This window comes from Colossoma macropomum, unplaced genomic scaffold (assembly GCF_904425465.1).
Source record: "Colossoma macropomum unplaced genomic scaffold, Colossoma_macropomum, whole genome shotgun sequence".
Classification (NCBI taxonomy): domain Eukaryota; kingdom Metazoa; phylum Chordata; class Actinopteri; order Characiformes; family Serrasalmidae; genus Colossoma; species Colossoma macropomum.
In genome coordinates this window covers 19,125,124-19,138,943 of record NW_023494809.1, presented here as the reverse complement: position 1 = coordinate 19,138,943, position 13,820 = coordinate 19,125,124, and the positions used below count along the sequence as shown (strand labels likewise).

Below are 13,820 nucleotides of genomic sequence, written 5' to 3'. Positions count from 1 at the left end.
TGGTCAGGCTCAGACAAATTTAGTCAGACTCGGGTCAGTTTCAGACTCAGAACATGAGGATGTGATTCAGGTTTGGAGACAGAATATTGTTGGGCTCGGGTCAGGTTTGGGCTCAAAACACGATGCTGTATGTCAGTTTGGGTCAGGTTTGGTCAGAAAATTCTCAAGGTGCATTCAGGTTCAGACCAAAATTTCAGGTTCTACTAAAGCTCTACCTAGAAAGCACCACAGACCTGACAGTTTCTATTACACTTACACTCACTTGGATATAACAAGGCACTGTCAAAGATGTACAAAAACAGGGAATGTGTTTTGACTGAAGTAGCAGCTCAGTTATACCTGATCTATATCCACGTCAGGCATTAATTGGACTGCTGACATTTTGAAAGCTGAGAAGTTTTCCGTTTGTCCACCTCTGTGCTCTCTCTCAACATTCAGTCAATAAATTAATTTGGAGCATTTCTTGAATGCCACAATCATCACTCTGCAAAAATAAGCAGCATATTCACTGTCTCTGAGGTGTGGAGCAGAGTACAGAGACTGAGTTATTACATGAGAACAAGGTGACTTTTTCCCCAAATGCCACAACTCAGCAGAAAATAAAAGTGACTCAGCACGGCTCGCCGTCTGCTGGAAAGCAAAAACCAAAGCCAACATTTGTTGTAGACAAAGAAAGCTAACTTTATTCCAATTCATCACATTCAAATGCAAACACTAACATATTTCCCACAGTTTTTTCGCCAGGGCAGATTTTCTTTTGGTCAGTTGAGCGCACATATGGCCAGCTTATGTCCATGCACACCATATGTCAGCATGGCAGATATTTCTTTATGAATATCAGCAACAAAACTGACTGGATGCAGCACATTGTGACTAATTATGTGGAGTTTTTGCATCCTGTCCCAGCGGACCAAGCAGAAAAGCAAAGCGCCTTGGATATAAGCAGCTCCTGTTTTAGCATCAGTAATATTTTGAAGCTGCAACTATTGCTCACAATAATGAAAGCATGTTGTAATTCCATATGAATTATTTCTCAGGCAAATCTCACTGAGACATGCACAGGAAGTGTGTAGAAAGCACAAATTCTAAACTTTCAATTCATACACTTTTGTGCCTGTAATTATTAGACGAGATGTTTTATTATGACTTTGCTTTGTTTACACTATGACAGTAGAAGGGTGAGGGTAAACTGGATGTAGCATTTCTTTCAATGGCGCAATGACAGAAAAGTCTGCCACAGCCAGCGGCAGTGACAGCGTACTGTAGTGGTCAGCAGTATACAACTTTTGCTGTCAGCCGCAGTGGTGGAATAAACCAGATGTTGGTTTGTTCGGAAACATGGTTGCTGAGTGCTTTTTATAGATGGGAAAAAAGGGCACTGTACACGTACATTTTTGTTCATCAAGGCACAAACAATGTAAATGTACCCTCAAAGGTACAAAATGGTCTAAAATACCTTAAAATACATTAAATAAGGTACATTAGTATACCTTAAATGACTTTTAAAAGTGCGCTACAATTCACTTTCCCAAGGGAAAGATGCATATTTGTACCTTATTTTTACAACTTAAGGTTTTAAATACATTCCATCACTGATTACACCAGTTCTGCTATGACAAAAATTTTGTCAACGTCAACATGTAAATGCAGCATAAGACTTCATGTAGAACTACAGTCCATTAAGATTATTTATTCATTATTTGTGTCAGTCCACTGCTACTCCCACAACCTCCCAAGCAGGAGTTCTGTACATCACCGATGCTGAACATATCACGCACAAACATGTCCACTATTGAGGAGATTGTTAGTTTAATCATACTTCAAAGTGGTTTATTAACACTGAGATTAATAACTGATCATGGCATTGATTTATCAGTCTACTCAGGCTTTAGCAGAGCTCAGTAACACTGAGATTAATAACTGATCTACTCAGGCTTTAGCAGAGCTCAGTAACACTGAGATTAATAAGTGATCATGGCATTGATTTATCAGTCTACTCAGGCTTTAGCAGAGCTCAGTAACACTGAGATTAATAACTGATCTACTTAGGCTTTAGCAGAGCTCAGTAACACTGAGATTTAAGGTGGAGAGGTACATGCAGGGTGTTGTGAGGCAAAATAGTCCCCGAAGAAAACTCATTTTTTCAGACTTACCACTATTTTACCATCATCAATATTACATATAAAAACTCATAAGTCATGTGTAGGTTCAATTGGAAGGTCAAAAAAATGTTTGTTATTTGTGTTGTAGGCATCATAACCCCTAGTTTCAATTGCCAACACTGTGAAGAAGTCTGTACATTTCCCTAAAGTGAACCATTTCACATCAAACCATTCTAAATCACTTTTTGTACATCTTAATTACTGAATTATGCAGAAATTCTGAAACATTAGTGAAATCCCCCCCTTTAAAAAGACACTTTTAAAAGCATAAAGCACAGGAGCAAGAGTCAGTTTAGAAATACATCTGAACATCTATTATTTGAGCTGGATGCTGATATTCTGCCTATTGAGCTTCTCTGAGGAGACTGTGATAGGAGGTGTGTGAAGCACCTATCACTGTTAGGAAGCACAACTAGTTTTGGCAGATTGCCTTGATATGCTTAAAATGTGCCTGTCTTCAAGCATCATCAAAAGCTAGAAATCCAGCCTGAGCTGGAGACACAATTACTAGAGCAAGTGACAGACTCTGAAACTTTCACTCCGTTTCTCGTCTCTAAAATATTATTTTTTCTTTTTAATATAGACACCATTGATATTCAGATGGCATTTCAGGCCAGATGAGCCACCAGCTCCGTCTCCAGGAGAGAATGGGAAGATAAATATATATGTATTCCTTGGTTTTTCCACATTGCTTAGTCACATTGTGATAACTAAGCCACTCAGATGTGAAGGTCGAACGGGAGAGGAGTGAAGTTTGTGAAAGTACAGTGTTCTAGCTGTGGCTGTGTGACTTATAATCCTACCTGAGTCGTTTGTAGTACTGTTTGACCTTCTCCAGAGAGGCTGCATTAATCTGGGCCTGATATTCCTCCGCAGAAACACTGTCTCTATAGTAATAACCCTCCATACTCTCCAATGCTGTCGGAAAAACAGACCATAGCTTACATACAACAAAACAAACATAAAACTGGATAAACAAAGAAGGCCTAGAGTTACATTTAGCATATTGATATCTTATGCTTTATATGTCAATATTAAAACACAAAAACAAACTTGAAGAAGAAAGTTTCTGGACAAATTTTAAGGTGGCTTGACAAACTCGTTGGTGGGGAATCCCAGGTGTTTAGTAAGGTGTTGCTAGGTGGTTCCTATGGTATCCCAGGTGGTTACTAACATGTTGCTAGGTTGTTCTTAAAGTATCCCAGGTGGTTGCTAAGGTGTTGCTAGGTTGTTCCTAGAGTATCCCAGGTGGTTGCTAAGGTGTTGCTAGGTTGTTCCTATTGTATTGTAAAGTAGGCTAAAATCAATCAGTATTATAGGATTAAAAATTTTTGAAGACATTTTTGTTAAAAGACTAAAACCATGGCTATATGCATACCCTATACCCTGCCTATATGTAGTAAACACACACACATATATATATATATATATATATATATATATATATATATGTTTCAAATATTATGTGATTATGTGTGTGTATATAAGTACATTCATGTAATATGTATCTGTATAGAATAACAATGTTCTAAATCTAATTACAATCTTAACTTCAGTAACCAAAAAGAAAGGCCTGTATTGTGTCTAGTTTTTCAGCTGAGACATGAAAGCGCATGTAAACACACACACACACACACAAACCTTGAGTGAAGAGAACAGGGTAAATCTTGAAGCCTCCTCCGTGTCTCAGTCTCTGGGGCAACTGCTGGAAGTAGAAACCCTCCAGATAGAAAAACACCTTCACAGCCTGCCTCGTACCCTCCACCTGATAGGAGATGGGCATGTCTGCACAGACAAAACAGAGTAAACATAGAGGACATCAAGGAAACACTGCAACATAAAAACTTTATGGGGACCTGTAGACGTGGGCAAACAAGGCTGAAATGCGCTTCATGAATAATAAATTAAAATTCAATTTACTGAGCACAGAGCACACAAAAAGCGTTCTTTGACTTAACAACAGCAACAGAAACTGACAGAGTAATAGAGACTCTCCATCATAGAGAAGACCCATTTAAGCATTTAAATGCTTCTATGAATGTTCTTGGTTCTACTTACTACCTTTAATCAAGAACATTTTATAAGTGTGTTAGCTGATATATGCCCATGCCACTCAAAATCAAAGTACTAGTGGTGTAAATATCAGTTTGCACAATGACTTGATTCAAGTACATTCAAGAAATGATTGCTACAGAATTGTGAAATTGTAAAAAATGTAAAATTTCATCACAATTTAATTATCTTAATATTCTATCCAGAATTTTTTTTTAAAATGCACAGCATAAACAAAAGTAATCTGGGGAACAAATTACAGTTTTACCAGGGATGTTTACCAGTTTTGCAAACAGGGGAAAGCAGAGCAACATGATCAAATTTAAACTTCATGCATATCGCAACAACTTTTTTTAAGAAAGACAGAATAATCATGTATCAGAGGAAACTAACAGTAGTGTTGGGGTTTTCTACAGCGATTTGAACCCCAGTCTGCAGCTTTCAAGTCTGTAACATCACCCGACATGCTACCTTGCTATGCAATTGCTACAAACATCAGAGTTGAAACTCTATGTAAGTACGGAGCCCCGGAAGGTGAGCACCAGAAAGTGGGGAGCACCCCTTACTATGTGGTGAGAACCCGATACTATGTGGTGAGCACCCAATACTATTAGGTGAGCACCAGATAAAGATATAGTAAATGTTTTTGATAGCATGTGGTGAAAAATCGGGTGCTCACTTGATAGTATAGTGTGCTCACCACTTAGTATCGGGTACATACTTGACAATATTGTGTGCTCACCACTTGGTATCGGGTGCTCACCTGATAGTGTCACGTGCTCACCACTTAGTATCGGGTATATACTTGATAGTATTGTGTGCTCACCACTTAGTATCAGGTGCTCACCACATAGCTTCTGGTACTCATCAGATTTTTACCTAAAAAAAAAATCACATGTCCCTCCAGGGGCTCCGTAACTCAAAGCCTGGCATAAATTCCAGTTTTTACAATAACAGAAACTTTGTTAAGCAACGTATTAGCACTCCTTACTGTTGTTTGTTTATGTAATGTGGCACTTTCTTACAAAAATTATCAGTGTTAATTGGTGTGTTTTCTAGTGCTATTGTGATGTGTGCATCCACAACAGTTAATGAAAAAATCTCTGCAGGTGGTTAGTATTGCACCTGAGGGGGCGCCCATTCGGAAGCTCAATTCCTGGGGCGAGATTGAGCTGAGCCTCATTTAAACAGATCTTGAAGAACAGCCACATAAAACATAATTATTATACAAGCTAGCTAAGGGGGCACTTGTACAGTCTGGGGGAAAAGGCCAGGGGGTCAAGCCCCCACTGGTGTCTATCTGTGCACATGCCTGATTTTTACATTTGAAAACAGCCTAGGACTTCTATTGGTCAAAAATGAGTGGATACTTTATTGAATACTACTGTTCAACTATTATTCAACAAGTATTCCATAAAGAACTACAATTCTAACCAATTTTAACAATTCAAAATCAGTGCAGCTTCAGATGAATGTGACATGGTGCATTTTTACATCCTTAAAGAGTACTGCTTCAATCAAATTTACTGCTTTGCTTAAAGGAGTCACAACAGCGGGTCATGCGGAACTGAACCTATGCCCTTGCTGTAGTGTAGCTCTGTCTGATAATGCAAACGTGACACCCTTCACTCAGACGTGACGTCCTTCACTTACTTGCGACGAGCGGCTCCCCGTCGAACTGTCTGAAGTAGAAGGTGACCTTCTCCAGGTCCAGCAGAGCCACCTGAGTGTCCTCCAGCATGGCCTGTTCGTCTGTCTGAAAGAACAAGACAGCAATACATCACTACACTAACAGGTTCAACTCTGCTGCACGAGTCCATGTGAGCAAATCAGTCTGAAATAAACCCTGTTTTATTAAAGTGGGTGTATTATTGAGTGAACAAGTGTTAACCATAAGGGTCTGAATGTGGATCCACCTTTCACTTTCCCACAGAAATTACAAGTATTAATAGTGACAATGCTTAAAAAAAAGAATATAATACATAATACAGCCAAAGTGGCAATCTGCGGGGTCCAAGCATGACACATCAGAATCAGATCTTATGTGCCAGCATGGGGCCCTGGTAAGATAAATGAAAGACAGTCATAGTTTTTAAAAAGACCTCCATTTATCCTGATTATGGAAGGGGTGTGGGGTCAAAGAAAATGTCTAGACTGACCTTCTGACCTAAGTGACATTTTAATTATCAAGTCAAATAATTCACAAGTAGTACAATTTCTGACTGGTGTAACTGGTAATTGAGCAGCTAAAATATTTGAACCACTTGACATCTATTATATATCTGCAGGGTCCGGAAAAAATGCAATTAAAATAAACTATTTCTATATGTGTCTATACATATTGCACACCCAAATTCTCTCTCAATGCTTCTTCTCTCTCTTCTCGGAGTAAAAAAAACCCAGTCTGCCCTTGGCTCAGGATTACAGCTCTTCTCAGTTAAATCTCACTCAGTATGATGCTGAACGCTGCTCTTCTGCTTCCGAAACATTTCAAAGATTTCAGACAGTCACCCCAGGCTCATTTGGAGGCTTCTCTCAGCGTTTAATTCACCCTGTCCTACCATCCTTTCATGTAGCGGCCCACGAAGCCTGAGAAATTCCCTGCGGGTTAGACAGTGTAACCTCCTCTACTCTACAGGGTGAGTGGAGAGGTGGAGAGGAGACACCAGCGCGGCTGAGATAAGAGGAAAAAAGCTTCTGCTGCTGAGAAAACACACATTACAGCTAGAAAAAGCGCAAGGAAGGGCTGCAGGGGTTATTTTCTACGCTTTTCTGACACGCTACTTAATTATCATGTTTGGCCTCAGTGTTAAACGTTCGTAGTAGACTGCCTCTCCACTATCTTTGCAATTTAATTCAGAAATAATTGCCAAAAACTGAGGAAAAAGGAAAATAAGTGCCTTCCAAAACTCGCTGAGTGAGCCGTTCAGTAGGGCAAAGTTCATTTTACTTTTCTGAGCAGATTACTAGAGTAAAAAAATTTATTCTTGAGTGTAACTTGGGTAGGTCTAGGCCACCCACTTTGTTCACTGACCCACTTGTATAATCCCCATAGAAAAGCATTGACCAATAGCATGGGACGCATTGGAGCAGACATACATAAGCCTAAGGTCAATATGCCCAATGCCAAGCTTTGGCTAGTGGGGTAAAAAACTTCCCAGCATTGGGCAATGAAGCAGTGGATCTGTGTTCTTGGGAGTGACTGCGGTCTGTCCAATATGTTTGGGATGAGTTGGAGTGACGTTTGTAATCTACAACTAATCATACAACATCAGTACTTGACCTCACCAATGCTCTTGTGGCTGAATGCAATCAAATCCTCACAGCAATGTTCCAACATCTAATGTAAAGCCTTCCCAAAAGAGTAGTTACTGCAACAAAAGGGTACAAACCCTCTATTAACACCCTAGATTTCAGAAAAACGCTGGATAACAGGTGCCTGAAAACTTTCAGACATAGAGAGCCAGATGTGTGAATCAACATGTGTGAGCACAGATACAGCCTTGATTTAACAGGAATATACGCCAACAAGGTGCCTGAATTTAACATTCAATTTACAAAGACTGCAGCTTATTAGGGTAGCCCTGACCCTAATGCAAATTTAGGCCTGGTTTTAAAAGACTTAAAAGGTTTGAAATCAAATCTGTCACAGCAAATTCCAATTTTAGTAAATTGAGTGGAATATTGAATCAGCCACACTTCCAATTTCTTCCCACATTTTGCAAGGCCCGGCCTCAAATGCGTATGCTTGAGCATATATATGCACACATTTCGCTTCTTTCCATGTAAACAGCCCATAACCTATTGCTTTTATAGTTGTCAAAAAAAGAGAAAAGCGAAGAAGCCTTAAACATTGTAATAAATGTGCTTCAATAATGACAATTCCTTCTGCCGAGAAAGTAGTACACTTCTGTGTTATGGACAGAGCCACAAAACTGTCGCAATATCAGGTTCAGCTCAGCTTTTTCAATATTTCAACACTTACAAACTTCAACCTGAATGTTGTTTTGTTCCAGACAGTCTGTAAGGCATTTCACAGCCCATCTTGTTTGCCAAATAATAATGATAATGACTGTTTCTGGCTAATTCCAGTTTGCTGTCAATCTGCCATCACAGCTGCGGACCAAAAAGCTTGTTTGGTGGCAATGACAGCATCAGAATTTGATGTAGGAGTCTTCTTCAAAATCTGACCAAATGGGCTGCAGGAAAAATATTATGTTATAGAAGTTATCTAATGTGTCCATTTTCTCTTTTTGGATGTGATACAGCAGAAACTCATTATTTAGCAACTGCTGCTCAGCAGAATGATACAGTTGTAGTGAAAGAAATGTGCTGTTATCACAAGTATCAGCACATGCAGAGCACTTCTCAACCAATCAGACTGTGTTGTCAGAACTAACTGTTGTATAACCATGCATAACAAAGGCAGCAGGCATTTGTTATGAGCCGAAACTGGCATAAAGGCTCAGCAAATCAGGCCCAGAGTGTATTGGGGCCTATTTGACACTAGTATAACTCACAGTCATGAGGCTTATAGTTTAAATGAATCTCTGGTGGATAGAACAAACTTTGAACAGACACACACCCACACACACACAGTGGACTGATCCCCTGGACCCAATCACGGTCAGGTAAAAACTGAACCAAAACCAGGACCCGAAACACAAACACTTTACACAAAGACGCTAATCCCCCATGATCCTCGGCCCGGCCGACACAAGCACAGCCAGCGCAAATTAGAAAACACACAGAGCATGCCATCAGTTCAATAAAGCAACAAAGAGGGATTCACATACAGAGCTCTGACCTCCAGGGAGCTGGCTATAAATGAAAGGAGGGGAAATGGGAAGGACACTGAAGAACAATCTCAATCATTACAGCCTGTATAACAGGACAGGAGGCATTCAGAGAAATACAATGGACAGTTCATGTGTGGAATTACAGACTGTAGCCCATCTGTTGCTGCACAATTTATTAGCCACCCTTTACCCTACACATCATTTTTTGACCACAGGAACGCTGATGAACCCATATCATTTGGATGGTGGTCCCTTCTCAGCACAACAGTGACACTCTCCATTTCAGTGTGGGTCAGTGTTGCTTTTGTAAGTACTATATATAACATTAAAACACTCACCAGGTGGGGGGAGAGTAGAGACTGGAAGTGTATGAGCAGGCCGGTGGAGGAGATCTGGTCGAGCCAGCGGCGAGCGCTCTCCTGCCCCTCACTCTCTCCACTCAGAGTCTGATTCAACATGGCCAGAAACTGCTCCGAAAAACAGCAAACTGCTCCAACTAAACTCTGAGTAAACACCATATCCCTCCGCAACTGCACCTCCGAGTCTGAGACAGAGAGAGAGAGAGAGAGATGGAAAAGCTTAAAAAGCAATTCTTGAGACACGTCATAACAAAAGCTGTAACTTCTGATTGCTGCTATAACACTTTTTAGGTGGCAGCAGTCAATGATGTTTGTTAAGCTGATGTTTGTGAATGTCATCTTAGCTAATCAGTCAATTTAGGTAATAGCTAATCAGACAGTTCAGCCATTTTAGGCTTGTACTTTAACAGGTGCATAAAATGAACAAAAAAGAGATTTAAAGGGCCCATATCTTAATTTCTTTTTGTATTTTACTTTTTCCCTGAGGTCCACTTACAACATTTATGTGGACTAATGTACCAAAAACAATCATGTTCACATAACCATCTTCCAACCTCATTTTATCTCTTTGAATTAGAGGTCTGCGCAGGAATGTTCAGTCCCGCTCCCACAAGATTTCATCCCACAGGAAATCGGAACCATTTGTCCCGGTCCCGTCCTCGGCCAAAGCGTTTTGTCCTGCTCCCACCCGCTCAATTCCATCATGGCAAACTGACATCCAATATCTGACACAGTCTATTCACAAATACGTTATTCTCTGCTGAAATAACATGGTAGTCATGGTCATTAGGCTCACTGTGAAGTACCTTCACCAAACGCCATTTATTCCCAGTAAACACAAAGCAGGAATTAAACCACAAAGCGGATATTTTTGATGTTTTGCTGGACTCGGCAGCTGTGGCCGTCGGACTGAAGGCTTCACCTCTGTAAGCCTCGAGAATTTGCATATTGCTCACGTGATCAGTTGCTTCGCAACTCTTTAGACTGACTTCATTCATTTTAACTGTTTTACTGTCATCATTTTATATTGTTCATATTATTTAGTGATCGTTCTACTTTATTTAGGCTATTCATTAATTTGCAGGATTTGTCCTTATGCGCGTTTCGGCCCGCTCCCACCTGCAAGGGGCTGGTTTCCCGCCCACTCCTGCGCAAAAGACTGAAAATTAGTCCTGCGCTGCAATACATTGTGCTGGGCCCCACGGGAGTGCAGCCCTCCATTTCGAATCATAGATAAGTAAGCTCTGTTCTGATTGGCTGCCCTGTATTGTGCCTCATCCAAAAAGCAGTCTGGGATGAAACACCCCTTAGAACTTTAGTGTGAACGGGTGGGGCTAAGCTGCTGAAGGCTGAATTTGAATGTATATGTGTGGATTTATGTAAATGTGGTGATTTTTGGTTATCTCACAAAAACAGTGGACACAAAACAGGCAGTTCTGCAGCTTATTGTCCACAAATAGACTGTATAGAATGGTATGTTTTGTCATTTTAACATGTTTACATACATAAATCTCTTTTATTACAAAAAGCATGGAGTTTTCTACGATACGGGCCCTTTAAACTTCATGATCGTAATAAGCCTACTAAATTGAAAACTGAAACACTCAATATTTTAAATGCTTTTCTTACATCTCTTAATTGAAAAGTGAATTGAAATTGAATCTAAATCTGTCTGTAATCGGAACTGAGACACTCTTTATTATCTTTAATGATTTTCTAGCATGTCTTAACGTCTCTGTAAATGAAGCTGAGGCTTCTTAATTCTCTAAATGTTCATCCATATTGTTTCAGTGATGCTCTGGTAATACTGTTTCTTATACAATCACACCAAATTGAACGGAATTATCTGTGATAGAAAGAAATGCACTGAGAATTAGAGTGAGAGACATACAGAAAGAGAGAGAGAAGGAGAAAGTGAGACAGAGCATGCTAGATAAAAAGATCAAGAGATAAAGAGACAAAAGATGAAAAAAAATTCAACTTATGCATAATTCATAGAAATATTCTGTAATTAACTGCCTCTGCCTTTCTTAGTCTGTAATTCAGAACCAACAGAAAGGTCAAAATCTTGAACCTTCCAACCCGTTCAGGGCCCGCTCCAAAACATAAAGCGCTAAAAATAGAGGAAAAACACAAGCGCACGGTTCCAGAAGCAATAACCAAGCGGCAGTTTTGAGAAAAATGGCCCGTAAAAACATTACGCAAATCAACTCGCTTCAAAATGAGTTCATGAACTCTGCCTGAATTCATAATGAACGTCTGCAGTTTTTCTCTTTTTTTTTGCAGCAAAATGTTATTAGCATCCTCACGGGAAACGGTGGAGTTTTTATTACATCATTTTTCCTCAAAGCAAACTAAACAGAGCTTTCAATGCTCAGTGAAAATGCACAGTTGATCTTTCAGATGAAATTTAGAGGGGTACTCATTTACAGATGCTAAATTATTCCCCCATCAACTACCAGCTAATTAATAACTCTGACTATGAAGCTTTAAAGATGAATGATTCTCCACTAAGTGATTCTAAATGATGCTCCTTATGTTCAGTGTCCCCTATGGTGGTTATACCTCAAATATCTTCTGCTTCTGTATTAATAGCTCACTGAAACAATCAGAGAAACTGTGTGCAAAGTGCAGATTCTAAGTGTTTGTCTAATATCACATTAGTGTTTACAAGCAGAGGAGATATTTTGTTATGATTTGAATTTGCTTATTTTATTTTTGTGCGTCTTATTTTGCAGACAAAAAACAGCCTTGACACATATTTATCATTTTTTTCACATAGAAACAAACATAACAAAAATGTTTGCACATTTAGTTCAATCTTAAAAAGCCACTGAATTTTCCTCACTTTTTTGAAACAAAAAAAGTTTGATGTTGTATGTAGACTGTGTTTCAAGCCTCTTTCCAATTTAGTGCTTTTATGATGTCATGAAAACCAACACATGTACATATATTCACCTATTCAGCTTTCAGTAGTTTAGCCCCACCCACTCACACTGAAGTTATAAGGAGTGTTTCAGCTCTGACTGCTATGTGAACAAGACACAATTCACATCAGCTGTCATTTATATATATATCAATCTTAAAGGCACATTAACAGATACAGCCTATTTAACACCTTTAAATGCCAGGCTTATTACGTACTTAGGCTTATTATTCAGTAACTACAGGGACTTCAAAGCAAATTGGCTGGGCATAGAAGTGTGTAATACAAACTTTGGGCCTGCAGGCAGGCCCTGGCCATTTAAGGGGTCAATTTTAAGGTATTAATAGAGGTTGGAATGGTCATGTAAAAATGAATTATAACTGTTTTTGCTAAATAAACCCACACAAACTTTATAAGAGGAACTAATTGTAAAAATATAAGAAAAATGTAGGATATACGCCACTTACATTTTGCTTTCATAGATAAGGACGATACAGGCTACAGCAGTATAGCCATACTGAGGCACTGGCTATGCATCATTTAAAAACCTCAGTAGTAACAACTGTAAAAACTGTAGTGGGAGATCATAGCTAAAAATAAATAAATAAATGTATATATTTCTTGCTTTGCAGCGGCAATAATGACCAACAGTCATATGCAGAAGTCCAGGCATTAAATGACATGTTTTGTTGATTTTCTAAGTTAACACATCCTCTACAGAGAACACACTTCTGCATGCTTTAATGCACAATTACTGTTTATTTGTGAATTTTAGGGAGCTCCGCTGGTGACGTCCTGTATAAATTAAAATAATGCGTGCCCACGCCTTAGTAAGGCATGGGAACAAGATAGTTAAGGCCATGACTTAGTACGGCATGGAAATGAAATCCTAATGCATGGCCACAACTCGTTCCCACTTCTTACTAAGTAGTGGCCATGACTTAATTATCTTTTTCCCATGCCTTACTAAGTCGCACGCATTATTTTTATTCATAAGGGATGTCACCAGCGGAGCTCCGCAGAGTTTAACATATCTTAGGAAAAAAAATTAAGCATAAAATGTGGCCTGTGCAAAAGTTATGGTGCATTTTATATTTTATGTTTCTTTGTGTTTTTTTTTCATTATGTTAAACTTAGCAAATAAATAGAAACTGGGCAATAAAATTAGCTGAAAATGTGATATTTAACTGTGTTCTCTGTAGAGCATGTGTTAACTTATTTCCACTTGCAAAACATTGTTTGACTGGGTGGAGGTTGCTTGTTGCTGATTCTGCTATGTTCAGATTTGTACAGCTGTAGTTAGTGGACTGATCTCTCTATGGTGTTTTTGGCTTCGTTTGTGCTTAACACAAGTTGCATTTATACGATTCCAGTCTTTAAATCTATGTAACGCTCCTCTCTACATTTATCTTCATAAAGGTGAAAGTATTGCTGCTAATGCAGGACTTGATGAACTCACTTCTCACACCAGCATGATGAGATGTACTTACATGTGGTGCTGTAAACTGTAGCTAGGTGTTTC

General features: G+C 39.2%; 1 protein-coding gene across 1 annotated transcript in view; it reads right to left on the bottom strand.

The window, feature by feature from the left end:
- The window catches only part of prex2 (phosphatidylinositol-3,4,5-trisphosphate-dependent Rac exchange factor 2), a 217,102-nt gene that overhangs the window by 51,386 nt on the left and 151,896 nt on the right, over positions 1–13,820 (bottom strand). The window contains exons 32-35 of the mRNA XM_036557970.1: positions 9,352–9,557; positions 5,868–5,970; positions 3,804–3,947; positions 2,966–3,080 (exon numbers count right to left, since the gene is read on the bottom strand). Coding sequence (XP_036413863.1) covers positions 2,966–3,080; positions 3,804–3,947; positions 5,868–5,970; positions 9,352–9,557 — 568 coding nt within the window. The remainder of the gene's footprint in view (positions 1–2,965; positions 3,081–3,803; positions 3,948–5,867; positions 5,971–9,351; positions 9,558–13,820) is intronic.